Raw genomic sequence first — 26,218 nt, forward strand, 5'->3', positions numbered from 1 at the left:
GCCATATCATCTCCCTCACCCAGAACAGAACCAGCTGTTCCAACTTCCTATTCCTTACCAGGCGACCCATCCTCATTTTTACCCTCAGTGCTCGTATCTCCAACATCCAGTGCATCAATGTCCAGTTTCCATGCAATCTGGACTAATAACTCCTCCATGCATCTCTGTCTACGCCTCCTTTGATGTATCTCTCTGTCTAATTTTTTATGGAGAAGGTTTAAGCTCTGAGTGGTCGGGTCGACACTAGCATTGGCTCAAGCTTCATGTTCCCTCCTATACTCCTTAGGGAACTGCTTAGCGTATATGGCTTCAGTGATCCGCTGCTGCTCTAGTTCAGGAACTAAGGTGGAGTAGTTGAATTTGGGGGATGGTTTGAACTCTCGATCTGTCTCTTTCCATTTCGATCCCCACTTTGGTTAACAGATCTGAGATCAGGTGGGGCATGATGAGGTTGGTGTTATGGGCTCTACTAGCATCCCAAATAGCATCAAAAATCAACTGCTCAATCTTCACTTTCTGCTTGGTCATGAGCAAATATATCAGATGGGCTAGATTTCTTGGGGCTTCACTCAGATGGCGGGTTGGCATGATATTCCTTGTGACAACATGCAACCAGATTCTAGCCTTAGGTATCATGTCCTTGCACAAAATATAGGCCTAGACTTTTTTGGGTCTCACCCACTTCTCCTCTTCAGCACCAGTAAGGGTTGATGAGATTGCACTCAGAGAAATTTCCTTTTGGTTGTTGAGATACCACTGATATTTGCATTGTTCAATGTCAGGCAGCTGATAGTAATCTCTAATGCGCTATGGAGTAATGAGGATACGGTGCATCCAAATAAACATTTGATTACTCAAGTTGGTAGCCACCTTAATGTAAAAATTTCTCACCAGCTTCTCATTCCCTATAATTTTGGGTCCAATCAACTCCAACAACTGGGCCTTCCTCACTTTCTTGTCAAACCCAAACTTGTTGGTGCACAGAAATTCCCGTTCTTGATGTAATCCTCTTTGTTGACCAGTTCCTTAATAGGGGGATCAGGGGAGGTAGCACGAGCTTTCTTCTTAGGGGCCATTTAGTTGTTTCCTGCACAACAAGAACACAACACACCATACACAAACTAAGCAAATAACACACCATAACCATAAAACAACCAAAACAGAAAAACAAAACTAACCTAAAGAAAAAGGCTCTCCCCCAAACTGAAATCAAAGAGTGAGACCAAAAGTCAAAGTAAACCTCAATCAATCCCAACATCACACTCTCACTATTACACAAGCCCTTTCTAAACTTGAGTCATAATAGGCCCTCAATCCAAACAGAGTTCACAAAGGTTCTCTTTTACAAAATGGTTTCAAAGTTAGGCAACCATCAGTAGATGCCAATTCAAACTATTTTCACTAAAATAGTAAATGGGTCTTTCAATTGGTTTGATTTTTCAAAAACAATAGCATTTCAAAATCAGTTACATCTCAAAAAGAATAACATAACTTGGGTAAAGAACCGGTGTCATTTGAAAGTTTTAACAGGTACCGCATTTTCTTTCTCAAGTCAATTCCAAGCTATAATCACCCAGCTTCAAAAGCATTATATTTTCATCAGTAGATGTTCATAAGCAGTTGGCTAATATGGAATTCTCACTTGGAAATTTTCCTAAATACCACATAGATTTCAAATGATTGTAATAGAGTTTACCCTTGAAAACCTTCTCAGAATGAACTGAACCGAACCCTAAACCTAACCATAACGCAACCTCAGAGAATCAAAATGCCCCTATCTACAGTACAAACATCGCCTAACCACAATATATAATCCTGTCAGCACCCGTCCCTACTTTCAGGCAAAAATAAGCTAAAGGAAAAAGAAAAAGAAAGAAAGAAAGAACAAACCTCTAGCAGACAAAGTGAGAAGAAAATGCAGACAAGTGCGAGAAGACGCAGAAGAACTCCACACGATGATGATGGCAGTTTTGTTGAAGGAAGATGAACAGATTGAAGGCATTTTGGAGAGGATGGAGACAATGGTGAGATAGATAGAGACGGTAATGGGGCGATGGTGGGTTTTTAAAGGAGGGAAGGGAAGAAGAAATGGAAAGGGAGGGAAAGGAACACTGGCGATGAAGGAGGGAGGGCTTTGGATTGAAATGGGGCAGGAGTCGACAAGAGAGACTGAGTGAATCTGGATCGAGAGAATGAGTATACAAGAAAGGAGAAAAGTAGAAAATTGTCACTCTGATTAAAGGTTTAGGGATAAGATATGGAATGAAATGACCAAAGGGTTAGGAAGTTAAAATAAAAACAGTGAATCCAACCCCAAAACCGGTCAGATACACAAGTACAAAATAGGTATTGAGAAAAATAGGAATGGATAACACGAGAATTCAAAAGGTGGAAAACTGCAAAAGACGAGAAGGCACCACAGCGGTTGACTAATCACGCCATGGCACCTTAGACAGAGGTGATCAATTTGGGAACAGCACAGGCACTACGACTCAAACGAATCCGCTGCGACGCTTTTTACAGAGAAGGACCCTAAGCATCACGCTGAAGGTGTCGCGGTGGATTATACCAGGAGCCGCGATGCCTATGACAGAGAAGGCACACTGAGAAGGGACAAGATGCCACAACTTCTGAACACACACGCCGCAGTGATTACTGCAGAATGAGCCTAAAATGAAGAAGTACCAAACACTAATTGGGCCTACCACTTGCCATCACACAACACAAAATAACAATATACAAACACAATCCTAGGAAACAACAAAACACAAACAACCACTTAAAAACAAAACCCACAAGCCTTAAAATAACATCAGCTCTACAATAATCAAAGTAACCAATCAAAACCACATTATCAAAGAATTTTTCAGTCAAGGGCACTTGATATTCCAAATGTGACAACAAGATCAAAGTTAATGCTTGAGATGAAGGTTAGGTGCCCTTCCCTGGTTACGCTAGTTAGAATTCAGCCACTCCTGCTTGCAATGATCCAAAGTTTGAGGAATAAACCTTTAGGCCTATAAAAACAAAGATCAAACATAAATGTACTAAAATAAAACCAAAAGGCAACAAACACGCAAAAGGCAAGTTTAGAGCTTGGGTTGCCTCCCAAGTAGCACTTGGTTTATAGTCTTCAGCTTGACTCTTCAGTTCTTTTATGATGACTCGACAAAGTAGATCGTAGAGACTTGACAATTCACCCTTCCACCCCAATAATGCTTTAAATGATGGCCATTCGCATGAAATCTCTCACCCTTTTTCATTTTCTAGCTCCATTACACCATGGTTAGCAGCTTGGACCATAGTGAATGGCCCTGACCAGTATGATTTGAGTTTCCCCGGAAATAGTCTCAATTTTGAATTGTCAAGTAACACTTTTTTCCTAGCTTCAAAGACTTTAGGTAGAATTTTCTGATCATGATACTCCTTTGTCCTTTCCTTATAGAGCCTTGTACTTTCATAGGTATTAATGCGAAATTCCTCCAATTCGTTCAATTGAAGGAGCCTTTTTGCACTAGCAGCTTGAAAGTTAAGATTGAGTTTTTTTATGGCCCAGTAAGCTCCATGCTCCAATTCCACAGGCAAATGACATGGTTTTTTGAACACCAACCAATAGGGAGACATCCCAATCAAAGTTTTATACGCTGTCCTATAGGCCCAAAGAGCGTCATCTAGTTTCAATGACCAATCTTTTCTTGTTGCACCTACTACCTTCTCAAGAATGCTTTTGATCTCTCGGTTGGATATTTTAGCTTGGCCATTTGACTGAGGGTAATATGCCAAAGTTACCCTGTGCTTTACACCATATTTCTTCATCAGAGGTTGAAATTGATGATTGCAAAAGTAGGAGCCATCATCACTGATGATAGCTCGGGGTGCTCCAAATCTAGTGAAGATGTTTTTCTTTAGGAATTTGATCACAATCTCAGCATCACTGGATACACATGTCGTAGCTTCAACCCATTTCGAGACATAGTCTACAGCGACCAGAATGTACTCTTGACTGAGAGACTTTGGAAAAGGGCCCATGAAATCAATCCCCCATACATCAAAGAGTTCAACTTCCAGAATATTATCTAGAGGCATTTCATTCCTTCTTGATATGTTTCCAACTCGTTGACATCGATCACATCGGATCACAAAGGCATATGCATCTTTAAATAGTGAAGGGCAATAAAAACCACTTTGAAGGACCTTGGCAATAGTTTTCTCACCTCCAAAGTGCCCTCCATAGGCAGAAGAATGACAATACTCTAGAATATCTTCCTACTCAACTTTCGAAATACATCTTCTTATCATTTGATCAGCATATCTTTTGAGCAAATAAGGCTCTTCCTAGAAGTACATCTTCACATCGTGAAGAAATTTCCTCTTTTGGTGGAAGTTAAGGTCTAGTGGCAGAGTTCTACAAACAAGATAATTAACCAGATCTGCATACCATGGAGTAGTCAAGTCATCTACAAAGAACAAGCATTCATCAAGAAAAGCTGCATCGAACTCTTGGCAGTGATCATGTTGAGCTCCGGTACTCAATCGAGACAGATGGTCCACCACTTGGTTTTCAGTGCCCTTCCTATCAACAATTTCCAAGTCAAATTCTTGAAGCAAGAGGACCCAGTGAATCAGGCGTGCTTTGGAATCTTTCTTGGTAAACAGGTACTTCAGAGTAGAGTCGTCCGTATAGAAAGTCACTTTAGTGCCTACAATATAAGAGCAAAATTTCTCACAAGCAAACACCACTGCCAGCAATTCTTTTTCTATAGTAGTATAGTTAAGTTGGGCATTATCCATGGTTTTACTTGCATAGTAAATGGGATGGAAGACCTTTTCTGCTTTTTGTCCCAGCACTGCTCTAACGGCAAAATCACTAGTATCTGCCACAATGATGAAGGGTATCTCCCAATTAGGTGCCATTAAAATTGGTGCCGATGTAAGCTTCTTCTTTAACTCTTCAAAAGAGTTCATACGAGCGTTATTGAACTTGGACTCCCTATCTTTCTCCCAAAGATTACATAAAGGCTTAGTGATTTTAGAAAAATCTTTAATGAAACAACGGTAGAATCCCGCGTGACCCAAGAAACTTCTAATACTCTTTACATTTATTGGTGGAGGCAATTGCTCAATAATAGATACCTTTGCCTTGTCAACCTCTAGGCCCTATTTGGATACCTGATGACCAAGGACAATACCCTCTTACACCATGAAGTGACATTTATCCCAATTCAGAACCAAGTGCGTTTATTCACACCTTTGCAAAATAGCCGTCAAATTATCTAAGCAGCAATCAAAAGAATCTCCAAAAATGGAGAAGTCATCCATGAAGACCTCAATTGTCTTTTCGATCATGTCAGTAAAGATGGCCATCATGCACCTTTAGAATGTTGCTGGAGCATTGCAAAGACCAAACGGCATCCTTTTGAAAGCAAACGTGCCATAAGGGAAAGTAAATGTTGTTTTCTCTTGATCATCTGGTGCTATTGCAATTTGGTTGTAGCCTGAATATCCATCCAAGAAACAGAAGAATTCTTGCCCGACAAGTTTATCCAGCATCTGGTAAATAAATGGCAGCGGGAAATGATCCTTTCTGGTTGTCGCATTCAACTTTCGATAGTCCATGCAAATTCTCCACCCAGTCACAGTATGAGTTGGTACTAGCTCATTTGGAGTGTTAGCTACTACAATTATATTGCTTTTTTTAGGGACGCATTGAACTGGACTCACCCTTGAGCTATCAGAAATAGGGTATACTATGCCAGCCGAAAGCCATTCAAGGATCTCTTTCTTGACCACCTCTTTCATAACCGGATTTAATCTCTTTTGATGCTCAATGGAAGGTTTGTGACCATCTTCTAATAAAATCTTGTGCATGCACAAAGAAGGGCTGATCCCTTTGATGTCAGCTATGGACCACCCAATAGCTTTCTTGTGGTTCCTCAAGACCCTTAACAGTTTCTCCTCTTGCAACGTGGACAACTGAGAAGCTTCGTTGACTGCCGCCGCCGGAACTCCAATGACCGACCAACCAGCCAATGGGGGCTTTGGTATTTTAAAAACAATAAATAAAATGAAGGGCAATTTGGTCTTTTTTTAACATGATAATCCCAATTTGGTCTCTTGAGACCAAATTGGAATTTCTCAAATTTAGTAGATCATTTGGGGATTATGAAATTCAAGTGTCCTTTTCTGTCTTTTTCCCTATTTCTTTCTTTCGCCAACTTTTTCCTCACAACTATGATCTATATGTAATATTCATTATATAAATTTGGGATTTTCAAGATTGAATTATGTTGGCTAAAAAGAAAACTGAACAATTTCATATAATAGAAATTGAATTCATTGTGTATTAGCAAAATTGAACCAACGTTCCATCCAATAATTAACGTCTATTTTTAAAAATTTATTTTTGAAAGTGAGCCCATATATGAATTTACTTTAATATCATATTTAACCTGTGAAAAAAACAAAAAAAAGGAAAAAAAAAGAAGAAATCATCTTTCATCCGATAGTGTTCTAATAACAGAAGCATGGTATAGCGAACCTAACAGAAAAATATTAATCAGTACTATTTTCATTCACCATTTTACTGACAAAAAAAAGCACACATTTCCCCGAAAAATGAAATGATCATGCAAGAATCTTATATTTGCTTTATTTACTTTTGTGTCCTCTAAAATGATACTCCTCCGGTCCTAAATATAAGGCCCATTTTGTAGTGTAATTTACATTACAAAACGGGTCTTGTATTTAGAACTGGAGGGAGTATAAAATTATCAATATATCAGCTAGCCAGTAAATCTTAAGTAATTAATCCATGAACAAGCAATAATCAAACAATAAAATACTATAAAGCAACAAATAACTAAAAATTCTAAATTCTTGACATCATGATCTCTAGAGAACCACAAGAATCAAGGGTATAAAACGATCTAAATTAACCGGTTACGGGTTCATTTCCACAAAAAGTTATATTCATAAGGTCAAATAAGTATTGAAGAGTTATTTGTGTATCATTGTTCGCCTCCTGCTTCACTTCACTAATTGTTTCTGGCCTTACAAAACCACAAATGAATTAGGGACGTAGCATTTGGTGGAGCGAGTGTGAAAAAGCGAGTTTGTAATCATAATTAGCAAGCCAAGGACTTTAGAAAAAGTCTTGAGTAGGCATTGATTTTAATGTGAACTCTCCTGTTGCTATGTTAAATGAAACTATAAGTATCATCGCCTCCATCTTCACCCTCCAGAACTGGCTTTTTCACCAACCAAAAGATAACTCCATCAAGAGTCAGAGTGCTACGAGCGAGACATATGCCGTCTAACGGATGTTACTTACTGGGATAAGGCTTTTCACATAATTCAAAATCTGATGAGTAAGCCTACATTTTGTTGGGAAAGCAAATATGTTGAATTCATCAGTACTGAGATTGCACAAAAGAACTTTTGCTTCATCATTCTCCATCTCAGCTTCAATTCCCGTTTCATGAATGCAACGGCTGTACAAACAATATCATTTCTCCAAATAGTCATTGGACATAACTCCTAGGGTGGACAGGGTCTGCCTGTATATATCTTAGTCCAAATCCATCTCTCCCTGGACTCATTTGTACACTCCTCCATCACCCACAAACCAATCAAAGATGATTGATCATTTCTAATGGGAGAAAGCATAGCAAGTTTGTTATCAAACATAGTAAACTCAATGCGATATAATTCAAGGGCAAGAGACTCATCAGCAGGAAAAGGTAGCAATGTGAACACTTCCATTGCTATATCAAATGAAACTATCAAACAAAGATCACTTTCTTCCTTTAACCCAAACCAAAAGATTGATCCATTACAAGTGAAACCCCTTTCACTCATAAGAGTTATACCCTCTAAATTCCCAAATTTCACTTTTCTCCAAACCCCTATCCCTAATGCATATACTTCCGCCCCAACAACCAAACCATCAAGCATAAAAAGTTTCACAATCTTATAATCGTTACCTATTGCGCTGAACCCAAATCCTACAAAAGAAGTTATCACTCTCATAATTGTTAAGAGATTCGGGCACTTGTAGGACATCTCTAATAGCTGGATTCCATAACCAAAAGGAATAAGATGGATTCCACAACCAAGAGGAATCCGATTTATTAGACTCGAGTTGGAGACAAAGCAAGCTATTACTGGAATGGACAATCGTCCAGGATGCTGTTAAGGGACCAATGATAGGATTTGAACAATCGAAAATTAGTAAAGGGCTTGTCTGAGTGGAATGGAGGAGGTGTTCTGAGATGAAAGATGAGGTTTTGAACAGATTCTTCCAATCTTTGCACACACGTTGAAATCGGAGTAGGGATTTTACCGGAAGTCGTACAAGAATATTTTTGATAATTTCTGGGGGAAGATGTGGCTTCTCGTTCTTCATTACTAAATGCTTCATGGTGCTCAACTGGTATAAAGGAATCAGGAGAGGCTAGCAACCTACCAGGATGGTTAGGGTTAGCGATAGTAAGACACACACGCTTCTGCGATCTGTCATTGCCCCTGAAACGTTGGAAACTAAAATTACATAAATTTTTGTGCAATTTCTTAGCATAATGTACGGTAAAATTAATTTATCAATATGTATTTTCATTTTTAAATCTTTTTAAGACTCTTATATTTTATAATACCTTATTCGATATCTAATTTTAATGATTTTGTTTGCATATTACAAATTATTTTTAATATATTATTGTGAATAAGTTAAAATAAAAAAAATTAAATAATATGTTGGTTCAATACATTTTTAATTTGTATCAAATCTCAATCGCCAAGTTTGTTTACTCATAAAAACAATAATAACAAATAAAGATTGTTTTAATCTGACCGGAATAGACCAAATATTAATTTTTTTAAAAAAATTTCATATTCGAAATATTATGTCATTTCCATTTTTACAATATTTATTTTATTATACATTATCTATATCTAATTTTAATATTTTTTGTATATTTTAAATAAATAAAAAATAAAAAATTTATTAATAATAAATGAAAATAATTAGACTTAAAATTACAAAATTTATTATATGTTGTTTTTTCAAAAATTAAATATAGAGATCTAATTATAATCAAATATGAAAAAAAAAATTGTAACCGAGAAAAGATTTATCTTAAGTTCAAGAGTAAAGAATACATACCAAAGTAAAATTCTTCCTTAATTATTGGAGTAGATAATGATATATATTATGTTATGTAAATTAACGATACAACCACATATAAAAAATTATCACTGTTCATTTAGATATTTAAAAATATCGAGACAGAACAAGATTTCATCTCAAATTCAAATACGAAGAATTCCATTTCGACGTTTGTCCTTAGAAATTGGGATTTGGGATAGGATATCATTATTTAAATAAGGAATATATATAATTATATATATTCAGTTTGAAGGCAATATAAATATATTCTGTTTTCCAAATTAGAGTGCATAAAATTTTAGTAGGAAAAATGTTGCGGATTAAATTTTGTATTTAAATTTATTTTCAAATTCTGAAAGAAATTCTTTTTTCTAATTTACCTTTAGATTAGAACAAATTACTTCCCAAGATATCCCTGAAAAATTTTCAAAGCTGATAAGTTAGAAGTATCAATTTCTCATATGTAAATAAGTTAGCTAAAACTATAATAACGTATATGTTCTTCATGGGTATAATACTTCACCACATCATGCTGCAAGCAGCATTTGATGTGGAAATAAGGATGAATTTTAAGAAGTACTACTACATTGGGATTGACATAACAACCGGATAAAAAGGGAAGGTGAAGATTAAACGGAAAGATACAATACTATCTCCCATTCTCAATATTAGAGCTAGATAACAAATTTAGGAATATTAAGAAAATTACTTAAATTAGTTATTTGTCACAAATATTTGTTGATCTCTCTAAACTATCCTTTTCAATTGTGTGCATTATATGATTAAATTATTCTTTAGTGGAACCCTTTTGCAATCAACATGGATATTTGGGGAAAAGATGAGAAACAAATGAATTAAGGTTTGATATTTGGGACTAAAAGCAACCTCCAATTAGTTCTTATATTAAGGACTAAATGTTAGATTTAATTAACATAAGAGCTTATTAAAGGTTGAATTTTAACTTAACTACTTAAGGATTGGATGTTGAATTTGAAAATTTAAGGTAAAATAAATTTATTAACTATATATTTTCTTTTTTTTCATATACTTGTATGATTCTTACGTGATTATACATGATTTGATATCCAATTTTAATGATTTTTCTAGCTTATTAAATATATTATTTTAAAAATATTATTGATGTAAGTTAAAATAAAAAAATTAATATGCATGTTATTCTTCCAAAAATAAATATAGAGATATAATTGAATAGTTTTTTTATGTCTCCTTTATCTTCATTCCCCCTAAACAGATAAACAAAACAAAAAAAGAAAGAAAGAAAGAAAGAAAGAAAGAAAGAAAGAAAGAAAAGCCTTCAAAACTTGCGTAAATAGCATATTTTGTAGTAGTGTGAAAATTTTTAATTTAAAAGACATTTCATCTCTGTTATAAAAATGAGAAAATTGAGGTGTATGAAAGAAAATAGTAAGATATGAAACTGTGAGGAAAAAAACAAGGGAGTATTCTTCATTTATTTGTACGTATGAGAGCTTTGTATATAGCCTCTATTTAGGCCTCCCAGGCTCCAACTATTAAAGTCCTATTTGAGGGGTATAAAAGAAAAATATAATGGCATTAATCATGAGAAACTCTTTTTTAAGTCATTCATGAGGAAGGCTATGGGTTTATGACATATAAAGATTATAAAAAAAAAAAAAAGTTAAAGATATCTCACACCAGCGCGTTCAAATTAATGTGCCCTCACGGCCCTCTTTTTGTTTTTGCTTTCTAATTTAACAAGCCAATATATTTATTGCAGAAACAAGTAAACATAGGGAAAATGATAAGAAACACCTGTTAAATTTTAAAAAGATACATTGGTTATACTGACTATTCTTGTGATAATTTTAACAAGTCAAAATCTGTTAAAATCACTATTTATCATTTTGAAATTTAACAAATACTTTTTTTCATTTTCCCAAAAACTAATGCAATTTTGATTTTTTTTCCCAACTAATGTAATTTTGATCCTAATCATTGAATAAATGTAACCACTTCATGATCTTTAAGAAATTGTACTAACCTGTACTTAGACGTAGAAAACCTAAATAAGAGTTGATCTTAGCCCTAGTCTCCTAGATATAAAACTGTTTTTATCTCCAAAGTTTATATTTTTTCCTAAAAAAATAACTATTGATTGTAAATATTAAAGAAGTATCTACCGTGATTCTAATTCACATAATTAAAAAAAAGTGGTGTAGAGACTTATTACGAATGATTAATTCAACTTATTTTCTTAATATCAGCAAATAATTATCTAGCTATTATATTAAAACTTGTGATAATAGTTTATACGTTTAAATTTTTTTTAATATGCTCAAATTGGTTAGTTAAGTTTTATATTAAAGACCAGAGAAGTACATATATATATATATATATATATATTCTGTTTTCTGAATTAGGCTATATGAAATTATATTGGAAATATTATTATGTATAAAATTTTCTATTTAAATTTATTTAGATATTTGGTATGAATTTTTTAACTAAATTCGCCTTTAGATTAGAATGAGAATTTGTTCTTTAGTGTATGTCTCCAGATCAGTAAAAAACAATTTGAACCAAATTAAAAGAATGGTCTTTCTTGGTCTGTTTTCTATTCAATTAACTGAATTAATATACGGAAGAGAGTATAAGGAAAAGGTATAACTTTTTGTTGATCAATGTTTTATTTATAATTTAATACTATTGTTACTGGACGCTATTTTAGCCGGGGGATTTAAATGAAAATGAAACTTTAAAAATAAATATTATAAAAGACATAAAAGTAGGGCGGTCAAATATCCAGTAATAGGGATTTTTCTTACTGAATATTAGGTGATTGTTCTTTATAAATTGAGAGTCTAAAATAAAATAAAATATATATGTATTCTAAGTTTAATTATTTTGGGATTATCCTCTGGAAAATTTAATGGGGATAAGGGAATTAGGGAAATAATAAAAATCTACATATATTATTAGACCTCCCAATAAATTAAAGAATTAATGATATGCCAATTAGGCAATGTTATTCAAGATATTAAAATAAATAATATGTCAATCAAGATTTCGGCGATCTCATTATCTCTGAGATTTTTTAAAAAAAAAAATCTTTGATTTCATAGAAACCTTACCTCTAAGAGCACTTGACTTATGATTCAAGGATATATTTTGGGAGGAAGATAACGAATTAAAATATTTTGTTGATACTGTAAAATCGAATATATTAATTGCAATCTATATGTGTAGAGCAGATATGCAAGCTATCGTACAGATATATGATTAAAATTATGATTCACTAAACACACAAGCTTTCTCCTCTTTCCGTCTCTACCACATACCAATCGAAACTCCATCTTTGGTAAATATTTTCTCAACCCTTTCTCGTCTTTTCTTGCTATCCTTCCTCGATTTTTTTTCTTTCCTTTGTTCTGTTATTTACTTGGACTCTTTCTTCTGATAATATAAACTGTGAAGTTCATATTCTGGTGCAACCGATGGCTACACTTACATCATCACCAGTTCTTGAAGGAACCATGGTTAGAAAGAGGAATAAACACTCTACGATTCGTGACTATCCATTTGGTTGTAGCCGATTCACAACAAAACCTAAAGAAGATGTTATTGCTGAGAAGCTTCAACAACGTTCTGATGATGCTGAGACTTTTGATGAGAAAAACTTGATAGCTCCACAAAAATTGTCATCATCTCAAGATGTTGAATCAGCATGTTTGAGTGATTATTTCTACAAGGTTGTGGCTAAAAAGAAACTTGATTGATTTAGACCAAGATCAATCATTCCAGCGAGACTTTCATTTGAAGAAGACTTTCAACTATTAGAGACATCATCAGGCATCAAACGCAGGCTTAATTGGTCAAGAAACTAGCTCTTTCCACTCTAGACCCATCCCTTGGTATTGTGTTAGATATTGCCATACTTTCTAAATATTGGTTTTTCCTTGCCATTCCAATGCTAACTTATAATATGTTAAATTTTATTCTATTTTAGGCATCAATACATTAAATCTGTTATACAGTAAATTTTAAATTGTGCAAATGTATATGGTATAAGATAATCTTTTGGTTTTTTTTTTTTTGGCCATATATTCAGAAAAGAGATGGAACATTTTAAATCTTCGTATAGTATTCACATTTCTCTGGTTTTAAAAAACATATGAGAATACCTTCATTTTCTGCATTTGTTTTAAGAAATAGACAAGAAAAAAAAGTAACTTTTCTCTTCTGTTTTTTAAAACAGATATGAATAGGGGATCTAAAAAGAGTATTTTGTTTTATTGTTAGAATGGAAACTGATTCATCATGCTATTGTTGAAAATTTTACCATATTTTCATCCAACATCTGTTTTATAATTACTTTCCCCAACCATGTCCTCGATATGTTTCGTCAAGGAGGGGCTTCAAAACAAGGCCCAAACACAACAGGGGTAAAGATAATCCTCTTTTTTTTTTCCCATGTTTGCGGATCATTTTACTTGGTTGGTTTGCACTTAAACCTGAAACCTACTTACACAAACCAGTGTATTTAATTCATTTTTTTGCTATAAAAACCAAATAAAGAAAACAAGAAACTCAAAATTTACTTCGCTTCCTTTCTTTCTCTTCCCTGTCATATTAAATAGAATGGCTGTCTATAGATATATGAAAAGGACGCATCCCAAATAATCCATACCAGAAAGTGATAAACGGAACAAACTGATATTATAGGCCAGTCAAAGAAACAAGCCATATATTTAATATCAGCAATCTTCATTCTACATAACATTTAAAGATTAGGATGATATAACTAACATTGTTCTCATCATCCACTATTTTACCAAAACAGCACAGATCTTCCCCAAAAAAATGAAAAAAAAAAATGCAAGAAATTCAAATTTGCTTCACTTACTTTTGTTTCATACGACAGAAAATGTTTAATATATTATCACGGCAACAACCAAATTATATAAATCCATCACTGAAGAAAAATTATAAAACTGAACAATATAACTTCAACATCTACAACATCTACATGTATTAGCCAAGCCAATCAAAAATGCTTATTGGCTACTCTGTCATGGTACTGTTCATATGAACACTGACAGCTGAAACATTTTTTCCAGCTTATGTTTTTGGGCTCCGTGCATGAGACTTGCTGCACAATAATAATGTCAGCTTTGAATTTCAAATTTTAAAACAGGTTAGTTTAAATTTTTGTCTCTGAAATTTGAATCTATTTTAGTTTTAGTTTCTCAAATTTTAAACTCAATTTTAGTTCTTGAAATTTAACCCGTCTTAAAACGTTAGTCCCCATTAGTGTAAAAATGCCGCTCTCACATTTTTTTACTTCCTCACTGTTCATTTGCAGAAATTATTTACTGTGCCGTACTCACTTATCTACACAAAATCCATTTAGGTATCACATGGTAAATTCACATCACCGCTTTTAATGTCATTGATGACATTTCAACCGATTTTAATACATTTGCTTTGTCAAGGACTAATATTTTAAGACACATGAAATTTGAAAACCATGGATTTGAAATTTAAGAAAACAAAATCAAAATAGGCTCAAATTTCAGAACCAAAACTTCTATTAACCTTTTTGAAACTCTCTCCATTGTTTCATAATCCCTTCTCTCAAAACTTCTATTAACCTTTTTGAAACTCTCTCCATTGTTTCATAATCCCTTCTCTCTCATTTCGCTGGTGGGGAAGCATTTTGCATTGAACGTTCTTTCTTTCTTCGTTGTCGTCCTAAAAGAGGGGAGTGGTTTAGCTGTTGTTGTTGGTAGCCGTTGCTGTCATCAGAAAAGTCTTCTTCACTTCTTATTTCGATACCTTCTTCGTTCTCACTGAAGGATTAACTACAAGATGACGGGTTTCATCAAAATGGCTAAATTGACGATTTAGTGGACGAGTTGTTGAAAGTTCAGGTGTATGGTTCGTTGCTGATCATTTTCCTTCTTCTTCTTATCCCTTTCTCACTCACTCATTCACTTTCTTGTCGCCCTCTTATCTCCCATGTATTCCCTCTCCTCTTGCGCTCCAAGCGCATTCACGGCTTGACAGTCTACAATGATGAAGGAAACAGGGTATTCTCATAATCTTTGTGTTAGTACCCAGCTTGGAAAGGAGGAGATTCACATGGCTTAGGACCAGAAGGTTTGCATCTGATAACTCCCTGCTTCTGGTTTTTTCTTCCGGTTGTCATTTTAATTTATTTCCCAGGCATATTCTTCCTTCTCCTTTGTTTCTATCACTCTCTTCTATAAATTATAATTATATTTTCTTCCGTCCTTAACGCTCTAGATCTATAGATTTTCATTGAAATCAACGGCCACAAGGAGCATGAGCACTGGAAGGTGAAGGGGATTTAGATGCAGAAGTATAGTTGTCGGGATCCAAACTTGAGAAGATGGTAATAAACCTTTAGGTCAAGAATCCATAGCTAATGCAAGTATTGGTACGCGGATCTCTAAATTGTTTAAAGATGTGCTAATCTTTTATATTTAAAGTATTTGTTACATCACAGATAATCTGCACACAAATTGGTTTTTTCTTCATAATTGGAATTTATAGATTGCTGCAATTTATGAGTTTTTCATTTTACAGCTTCTTTTTTCCCCCCCAACTTTTCATTTTACAGCTTTATGTGCCATTTTCATCTTTAATGCGACTCTCCAAGCAGAAGCTAATAAAGTATTAAAATGGATGACTACTAATATGCCTATTAATCATAGTACTTGGCACGCTTATTCTACTTCACGAAAGCAGAAATTTTTGGGGTCATAGCAGAATCATTGACAACCGTTTTCTATTTAAATGACATATTATTGGCTTCACACATGGTTTTAGTCCATGCTTGATCTATGTGTTTGTAATGGTTTGTAATTATTTCTGAGAAACTGCCTGCTGCATTAAACCATCAGTTCCTACAAAGGAGTCTCCTCTGGCTCTCGAGACCCAAGGGGATCCAACGGGACCTTACACCGTTAGACCAACTCTTTATTGGTCTAATGCTCTGTAATTATGTTTGTTATATATGCAGCTAGAGGGTTTTGCTGTTGTTGTCACTGTTATTGTTGCTGTTCTACGGCTTGTTTTATATTGCTTGGTTTTTTGTAATTTATTTATGCTATGGATGGGGTCAGCATCAAGAAGGGGAAAACATGCAATCTCCAATGTCCTATCATGTGTTCCAGGAATTGTTTTTCCCCAAGAAGATCTGTTAATAAACATATGCCTTCACATGATTTGGTGATAACAAAGCTGGGTGTTGGTTATTACCTTCAGTGCAATTTTATCACTACAACCTTCTCTGCTTGCGCAGTAATCGGTAATGGTCACTTTACTGAGGGCTTTTTTGAAGCAAGATTTCTTTGGTCATGCAGGTTACCATACTTGGCAACCTTTTACCGTTGGATGAATAAAATAGGGAAGTAGCAGAACATGTTATTACTTATACATTGGCGCTTCAAATGTTAAGGATATCAATCAATCAATCAATCATCAATCAACTAACTTGTCAACTATCAATCATCAACTATGCTTTTAAAATTTTATAATACCCAATTTGTTTAAAAATAAATGGGGTATGACATTATAAGATCTGAATATATTTCATTAATAAGATTTGGATGATATTTTGATTAGCATTTGAATATATTGAATTAAACGGGAAGCATTAAAATTAGGACAATACTTATATCGAGTTTCTTTATCCATTATGTCAAGTTCTCTAATCACACATAATCATGTGTCATATTTTTGAAATAATAGAATTTAATAACATTTAATTGTAAATCTACATGAAACAAAAAAGGACATACAGCCATATATAATTAGAGATTTTGACATAATATATATTAGTAACTTGACCTAAGTTTTCTCCTTTGAATTAAATGTGATTTCAATTGGAGGCTCAAATGAAAAATTTATTAATTAATCTTATATTTGAATAATATCTTAATGTCTTAATTGGGGTTTTAATTGGATGGTCAAATGAAGAAATTAATAATTAATTTCAAATTTGAATAATATTTGAAGTAGGATTTGAATAATATCTATTAGAAATTCAAATTTAATCAAATATAAGGGGGAGAAATTTCTAGTTTCTTGGAAAATCATGTATATCCATTGGGTCATATTATCATGCATTGCCTGAATTAATGGATTACATAATCAATTATTAATGCATAAATTTCTGAAGATTAACTATTAAGTAAATTTTGCCGCACTAATTATTTGTGTGTGTGTGTGTATGAGCAGTATATTTCTTTATAGCGTTTAAACTGAATGTCACATCTGATTGTGCCAAGGTTTGCTTTTGTCCCAACATTAAGTTCACAAAATACATATTAAACCCAGTGAGCAGAAGATGGAAAGATACCTAAAATCAGCATCTAAATCCATATCAGAGCTTATATATAAGTAACTGGATGGATTTTGGTCCTTAGTCCATTACAACAGAATCAAGAGATGGTAACAAAAGATGAACAGACTATATACACTGAATATTCCTTAATTTGTGGCATGAAGGGATGCCCCTTTTTATTTATGCAATGGACTTTGCTTGCTTGTGGTAATATTCAGAGAGGGCCCACATGGGGAAGGTGTTTCTATACAGTGGATAATGCAACATGCAATTCCCCATACATACTCCTGTCAATTCCTGAAAATATATATAAATCACAAATATTAATTAATTTCATATTCATATTTAATTATTTTTGAGTATTAATTAAGTATGAGGGATGGAGAGGAACTCACTTGCTGTGGCCAATCCCCATCTTCTAACTGAGAATTAATTAGGACCTTTGCTGCACGATGAAGAGGAGTTGGGTCTCTCTCTGCCTATATCCAACCAAATAATCAAAAATAGAATACAAAATAAATCTAGGATTCAGAGGTGCTTTTCTTTCATAATTTTAGAAATTTAGTGTAGTATTTTACAATGGAATTAAAACTTGGATTTCTTTTAATCTTTTTTGTCCGACAAATTTTCTACTTCGTTATAAACAGAGCGCTGACAAAAAACACTTGAAAGGTTGCGTCATGCATGTTCCCTTATGGTCCAGAAATGGATGCTAAATAAGATTACTTTTTTAAAAAAAAAAAAAAAAGAACCAGTTTATGAAGTTCACATGCATGACTAATAAAAGAAAAAAAATTAATTGGAATTATAAAGACCTCATAAAAAAGAAAATCCTACATGGACGTGAGTAAGAATTAGAGGAATCTATAAAAGTCAGATAAAAAAAATAATTAAGGTATAATTTTAATACCAAAATTTTGAACCAAGACCTTCTAACATCATTTAGTTTTAAAATATACAAAATTGGCCATAATCATTAAAAAAGAGAGCTATTTTGTCACTCTCTTTAAAAGCGGTAGACGTCCTTTCGTTTTTCTTAAGGTGATCCCACTCTTTTTCTCTCATATCTTCTCTCTCCTCGTTGCTCTTCTTCCTCTTCATCATTTTTCCTCAAACTCCGTCTCCCATTAACACATAAAATCCTAATCACCTATAAATCAACGAGTTTTGAGTTTTCTGGCAGTCGAGTCCGACAAGCTCATGGACGTAGAGTTCAAGGACCCCATGTGGGTTTGGACCTTACCAGCATGGTTTCAACAGAATGAAGTTGGTGACTTGGGACCAGTTGGAATTGATCTCAAGCACTCAACAAAATGATAGTAGATTGTCTTGCCACAGCGAGTTCTACAACTGCAAGTAAGGTCTAGGAGCCGTTGTAGGTGTTGTGAGAGCAGGTGCTTTCGGTCTAGCTCTATTCATTGGCATATTATTTCAGATGTACTCCCTAATAATGGTGATGGTTTGATAAGCTCTTGGCAATCGTTTTCAGTGAAGCAAAGATAATGGTGACGGTGGGTAGAGAAAGAGAGGAATTAATTCCAACGTAAGGAGAAAAGAGAGAGGAGAATTGAAGAGGGAAGGTATTAGAGTGTAGTTACAAATTTGTTCCAATAAGTTTTAATTCAGGAGTTTTGGGTACCTAAAAATTTTTTTAAAACAAATTTGTCCTGAAAATTTAAAATTATAGCAATATTGTCCCCTAATATTAAAAAACTTATATTGACTATTAAAATAGTAATATCGACTGTTAATATTTTTAACGGTATGAGATAATATTGATATGATTTTAAATTTTCAAAGTAAATTAGCTCCCAAAAATTTTTTTAGATACCTAACACTCCCAGGTGAAAACTTTCAGCACAAATTTACATGGTAACTCATAAAATAATTTGGAGCGATGGCAAGGAGGGGAGATAACATTTGAGAGGGTGATGTGTCCAAGAGCATTCTGACATATTATGGTGGGATACTCGCATAATGGGATCCACCAAAATTAAGAGACGGGAAAAAATGAGGTGAAAGAAGACTGACCAAGGGACAACGAGTGGACCCACCGTCGGAAAAAGAAGCGGTGGCTTTGAATAGGAGTGGCAAAATTGTTCTCTTTTTTAGTAGTTATCGCCAATCTTGCGCCATTTAAAACTAAATAGTACCAGATCAGATGTTCTTGAGGTATAATTTTATTGTTAAAAGTATCTCTTAATCCAAAAAAAAAAGGATCTATATGAAAATTATGTGAGACTATTGGAACTTGCATGTTAATTGTTTGAAAAGGGAAAAAAATTGAAAAGAAGCCTAATCCAAAATAAGCTGCACATGTGGATGCTATGCACTGATCACATAGACAAAACGGTTTTAGAAAAAGTTTGATGACCTACTTGGCCAGAGTAATTAAGACCCATCATAGCCCATGCTGTTTGAACCTCATTTGAACGGCTTCCTTCAAGTGGTACATACTTCTGCATTATCCATCAAACTAATTAATCAGTATTTAAAAAAAAAGAGTAATAATATTGAACTCAAAGAGGTATTAATTAATCCACCTTCTTAGGGCATGAAAGATGGCTCTCTCCCCACCCACCATCTTCTCTTTGTGTCGACAGAAGGAAGTCGGCAGCTTTACGAATGGAAGCACAAGTTTGATAAGTTTTGCCAGCTGCAACAAGCCCACCAAGTGCAAACATTGTTCCATAAATGAAGCAAACTCCCCAGTTTCCATACCAGCAACCATCTTCTGTCTGAGTTTCTTCTATGTATCTCACAGCATTTTCAATTAAATTCTCAATCTCTTTGTTTCTGTGCGTTGGATATAGCTCTTTAAACACAACTAAGGCCTCTATTGCTGCCCCAGTGCACTCAACATATTCATGCTCCACTACTACGTTCTCCAAAAATTCAATTGGATTCAATACCTGCTCCCAGAAACAAGGAATAAAATTGACACTGCATCAATTCATCAATGCATCAATAACAGTCTTTTTTTTTTTTTTTTTTGGGAGTCCAAAACATTTTTAGTTCACTTCAAATGTTAATAAAATATAACGGACTTGGGTTAGGTATAGCTAAAAGAGGTTCGTTCATCATGATGTGGTTTGAATCTCTGTTGGGAGACGCATGCATATTTAGTATCTGATTGTATCTTGAGTAAGCTTGCAATAAAAGAATATATGTGCTTACTAAAAAAACAAATACTGATAAAGTGCAATTCTTACTTCTAACCAATCCTGACCTCTGATCGGTTCCCAAGATGCTAAACCACCATTTTTGCTCTTCGAATATTAACACAAAAGTGTCCATAAGTTAACACATGATCATATCAAATTGAATATTCATTAGCTGATTCAAATAGATAAAAAACAAAAAACAAAAAACTCACCTGAAAAGATAATAATACGTTAATAGCAGCAAACAAGCTTTCAAGTTCTATCTTTTCACCCACAACCTCTGGAGGTAGCTTTGATAATAGAAGACAACACTAAAACAACGAAAGCATATGACAACATGAATTATACAAATATCAATTCAAGTTTATTACGTTCACATGCATAACTAATAAGTATTTCTCTAACAACCAACAAACTGTTAGTTGAAATGGTAAGTGGTTTTATCCAGTAAGGAGGATAACAAAAGTTCGAATCCTGAAAAGAGTACTTGTTGGGGAAACTTTAATCTTACTGTTCTCAGGCCCATAAAGATTACTTTCAGGCCCAAAGTAGCTTGAGGATAATCTAAGTTATACCAAGAAAAAAAAAAAGTATCATTCGAGCAAGTCACCTTCAAAGCTTCGGCTGTGCAATCTGAACCCTGCACTCCTTGGTCTTGATCAGAGAAAGTCCATGACCCTTTAGAAATATGACGATACATACTCTTAAAGTCACCAGAAGGGTTATTCTTAACCTGTTCAAGTTTTAGTTCACATTAAAAAAAAAATACAACACACACATGCGGTTGTGTAGACACATACATAAACATCTTCCTAGACGAATACGAAGTCAATAAATAGGTTGTCCCACAGGGACAAAACATACTTGGGATTTCTTGAGGAAATAATGTCCTCTTGCAAGTGTAGGAGCAATTTCTTCAACTTGGTTAGTCGCAAGCAAAGCCTGAATCGCTAAGCTAGCATCCCATGTTTGGCTTCCAAAACTCTGCACATGAACATCAAGCCTAGCTAAAACTATTATATTTTACCAAAACATAGTAAATACTATCTCTCATCTTTAATATAAGAGTTACTTGACTAATTTGAGTAGATTAAGGAAGTTTGTCTAGTTAGATATTTGTGATAAATAAGCATGAGCTTTTCTAGAATACTTTTGCTAGTCATATGTATTAATGAGAACTACTATTTTATAGAATATTTAACCTATGCAACTAGGATTATCTTAAAAAAATGGATAAACATGAAAGACAAAATGAATTGGAAAGTATTATATATGATCAAATTAAAAGTCAAATTATTTCTTATATTAATGACCAAAGGTAGTATTATTCAACTAAACAAATTTTTGTTGAAGTTAAAACTAACTTTCCATCCCACATTCACAAAGATATGTCGAACATAAAAAATTAAACTGAGTTTTTTATGATTTAGTTTCTCATAATTGTTATTCCTTAATTTCACCTGCATGGTCATTCCATCTTCTGAAACCCACAAATAATCAGGAACCCTAGCGAGATGCTTCTTGTAAGCTTCTCCATTTGGATCCTCAGCCCAAAAAGCAATCATACATAGAGACTGCATGTGATACCAGGTATAAAAGGACATTTTTAAATGTTAGAATTTTACTATTTCCAATGTTAAAATAACTCATTTAATTTGACGATGGTGTTTATTACTATGGAAATGATACCTTTACCACACATCCAGCAGTGATGTATCGAGTATTCTCATCTTCATAATGAATATGCTTTATTGCTTTTTGAAGAGCCTTCTCTCTGATCAATTTGTTGAAAGGCCAACGAACAAGAAGTGGCTCGGTTAATATATATAAGCTATCCCATATGAGATCTTGTACCAAGGGATGTGGAGAGTAAATATCCTCCTATAATATATATAAACAACCTGTTCATTAGTTGTTCCACAACAATGAAAAATCAACAATCTGCATTATTAAAAAAATGACTTTTAGTGACGACTTCTTTGTCGTTGCTGAAAGGATCTTCAACGATAACTTCTTTGTCACACTAAAAGGTCTTTCAGCGGTGATAAAATGATAATTTCAGCAACGACCGGCTTTGTTGCTGCTGATAAGTTTCAGCAACAATCGCTACAACAACAATTTGATGATGATTTTTTTTTATTATTGTTGAAAGTCAATTTTTTTATAGTGATGTTTAGAGATAGTGCATCATCATTACCTGGGCACAAAGGTGGCGAGCTTTGTTCCAATCAATTTGATGGTAAGGTTGAACATAAAGCTCTTTTCTCAATTGAAGAATAAGTGGTGTGAGTGGACCCACAAACCTTTTTCCATACAAGTAAGACATAGGTATGTAGACTAATCGACAATAAAACCACATTTTAGCTGCATTCATTGATCAAAGTGAAGAAGATCATTAAACAAACTAACTTATTTATATGGAGCTTTTCCAATATATGGTCCAAGACTATAACTAACTAGATGAAATACCTGGATGCATAGGAAGAAATGAAGGCAAAAGCCAAAACTCAGGAGGCATTGGGTTGATTCCAGCCCATTCAAATACCCCAAGTATCTGTATAGTATCATATCAATAATAAATTAGAGAATGAGAATACGTTAAGCAAATGATAAATCAAAAAGTGTTTATGATAAGAGCTGGCGCAAAGAAGACTATGAATCGCTTTATACGTAGGCCTAATCCTAAATTAGCCTCCGTTGCAAAAATTTGCAATAAAGGGACATACAGCAAGCCAAATCTTTCCCCAAGAGGGAATGTAGGTGACACCACCACGATCAAGAATCCAGTTTCGAGCTCTAACACAAGCATCGTCATCACCTCCAAGAATGCGAATGCATATGTAGCATAGTGCTGTGCAGAACATGGTGCTGTGACCCTCTATATGAAGTCCCCACCCGCCATCTTCATTCTTCAATCCCATTCATGCATATGCCCAACAATTAATGCTCATATCATTAACTATATATTCATTATTTGTTTCATTTCACATCTTCATTTAATTAACAGAATTAATCAAATGAATTTGAAACTTCTTCACCTGGTGATTGTACAAGTAACGTAGAGTCTCTTTCTGATGCTCTTTTGTAAGCACTGTTTCAATTTGCCCCGTAATGTACAAGCAAAATACCTGCAGCAGCATGATCTGCAGTTAATATGCAAGAAATTATGCAGTATTTCATGAAGAGTTGAGATGATTTGATAGAAATGCTAAAAGCACAAACACACACACACCAAGGGTTGGATATAGAAGAGAGGTCCAGCAATTTGAGCAGGCCAGTGGCCATCCTTAGATTGCAATGCACACAAATAGTGAGCTGCTCTTTTCACAGTGTTCATAACTTTCTCAGATGTTATTTGCTCTTCTTCTTTGATCTTCACAGGTGGTATCGTTTGCTGGAAATTCTTCTCTCTCAAAAACTGCATCGCATGTCAACAAACCACTATGATGATTAATAATGGAGCAGAAAAACGAATTGATATCAGACTATGGTTAATAATAGTCTCTTGGGCTTTATCTATTGGGAATTCCTGATGAATTATTTGTTGCCTTAACAATTAATGACTAACAAAACCATAAAAACATTAGATTGAGGGAGATATTTCTTATTCTTCCCCCATGGGTGTTTGGGTATCCCAAAAAATTTTTTTTTTTAAAATATCATGCAAGTGGAAACAAAATTCTTTTCACATGCTTAGTCTGCCTTTGCATATCCGTTTGTTTGCATTGGCAAATATGTCTGGGAAAATGTAAAACACGCATTGATAGCTTATTTGAAGAAGTCTAGCTCTTTGGCACAGTGTTTTTGTACATGAACTTTTTGTTTCATCATACGTTGCAAATGAAGCTACATTTTGCGGCGTTAGAAGTACAAGTCCATGACCAACGTGGAGAGAGAAGGACAATAGTGATGAAAAGACAAAAGGCTACCTTGTATTATTGGGAAAAAAGATAAAATCACTGGAAAAAAAAACTAATAACTTAATGATTTACAAAAGTATCATAAGAAAAAAAACAACTAATAAAATTTAACGATGAGGATACGCTATAAACCCAATTCATATGTATTACTAAGTTTTAATTTATCTCTAAAAATCTGCAAAAAGAATAAAATAATATTCAATAGCTATATGTACAAAAATTATGTTAAATACATCTAATTACTTATTTTTTACTATTTATAATTTTTCTTATAATACGTTAACTCTTTATTTTTATACATTTAATTTTAATATTTTTCTTATTAGATTATATACATTATGTACATAAAATAAGACCCACACTTTTTTTAGTCATTTTATATCAAAACTTAATTTTCAATTATTTATCCAAACCAGTTGTAATTTATCAAACTAACTTTGCATAAATACCAATCTATACATAAATTATATTATGTCAACTGGTTCTTACTTCAACTCACGTTTATAAAAGTCAGATGGCGTAAAAGTTAGTTTTACTACCACTAATCCAAACAGACCATTAGTTTATATATCATAAAATTACTTTTAAAATCATAATTTAGTTTTCATCCAAACATTTGTCTTGAGTTCAAATGACGACATTAGTTGCTACTTGTGTGTTACCCTCTGCCCCTTAATTTTGCGGCTCTTCCCCAAATTTTTTTTAGTGACATCTTAATATCTTATTTGCAAAAAAATGTTTAGTTTAAATTTTTTATGATGTTTTAAAGATTTAACACTTTAAATGGTTTGATTTCTTTTTAACTTAGAGTATTAAATATTTAAAAAATCATAAAAAATTGAAAACTAAATTATTTTTTACAAATAAGGTATCAAAATGTTACTTATTTTATTGACTATATAATAGTAGAAAAACAGCAAAAAAATTTTTGAGAAGAGATCGAAAATTAAAAGGCAACTGTTGGACAACACACAAGAGGCAACTGACACCCCAGCCCACGGAGGAATGATTACCAGTAAAGGATAAGCTGCCTAGGAAGATTAATCAAACAGATATATATGGAGCCAATTCAAAAGGAGATGAAGTAGAATGTAGTAGAAATATAATAAAGATTAAACTTGAAATCGCCATAGGAGATCACCACAGGCTTTGAAAATGGAGCGATTAGAGGAGAAGTTATGACGAGCAGCTTCAACTTCATCTCTCTCCTGCTGGCTTCCATCTTCTCCATGAAACTCCCATGTCTGCCTCCCCACGAAGTTACATGTGCTGAGTAAGTATGGATCTTTCCCTGATCCTTCTCCAATCTTCAACCTCCACATCTTCAAAGTTCAGATCGCTTGCCTTTCTTCCACCTTTACACACACCCCTCTTTATAACACAGAAGTATAAGAGATTCATGGGGTTTTTTTTATTAAAAAAAAAAAGATTAGACTGTTCACGAGCACACGTGGAGTTATTTCTATCTGATCAATGATTGATGAAATCAGCAGATTATCTTGTACGATACGCAGCTAACATGTGTGGTCAGCTTCATGGCCATTGACAACGAAATGGTATTCCATTACACGATTTTACAGTATCCCAAAAAATAGAGTTAGATTGATTGAATTAGATC

General features: G+C 33.9%; 1 protein-coding gene across 1 annotated transcript; it reads right to left on the minus strand.

Annotated features, from left to right (window-relative positions):
* Positions 1-17,696: 17,696 nt before the first annotated feature.
* LOC114756818 (beta-amyrin synthase-like) lies at positions 17,697-25,967 on the minus strand. Its single transcript, XM_028945759.1, has 16 exons — positions 25,719-25,967; positions 23,913-24,098; positions 23,719-23,808; positions 23,407-23,589; positions 23,150-23,234; positions 22,878-23,044; positions 22,370-22,561; positions 22,141-22,254; positions 21,545-21,664; positions 21,291-21,413; positions 20,893-20,991; positions 20,729-20,785; positions 20,060-20,428; positions 19,895-19,975; positions 17,912-17,995; positions 17,697-17,813 (listed from the first exon to the last, which is right to left on the minus strand). The coding sequence occupies exons 1-16, from the start codon at positions 25,920-25,922 to the stop codon at positions 17,697-17,699; spliced, it is 2,271 nt and encodes a 756-aa protein (XP_028801592.1). The 5' UTR covers positions 25,923-25,967.
* Between the last annotated feature and the right edge of the window lie 251 nt (positions 25,968-26,218).

Source organism: Neltuma alba, unplaced genomic scaffold (genome assembly GCF_004799145.2).
Source record: "Neltuma alba isolate B1F8T4 unplaced genomic scaffold, ASM479914v2 tig00010511_pilon, whole genome shotgun sequence".
Classification (NCBI taxonomy): Eukaryota; Viridiplantae; Streptophyta; class Magnoliopsida; order Fabales; family Fabaceae; genus Neltuma; species Neltuma alba.

Coding starts and splice junctions, on each gene's coding strand:
- LOC114756818 (XM_028945759.1), bottom strand. CDS start 25,922: ATGTGGAGGTTGAAGATTGGAGAAGGATCAGGGAAAGATCCATACTTA. Junction 23,590..23,718: donor GTTACTTGTACAATCACCAG/GTGAAGAAGTTT, acceptor ATGGGATTGAAG/AATGAAGATGGCGGGTGGGG. Junction 22,255..22,369: donor CTGCTGGATGTGTGGTAAAG/GTATCATTTCCA, acceptor TATCACATGCAG/TCTCTATGTATGATTGCTTT.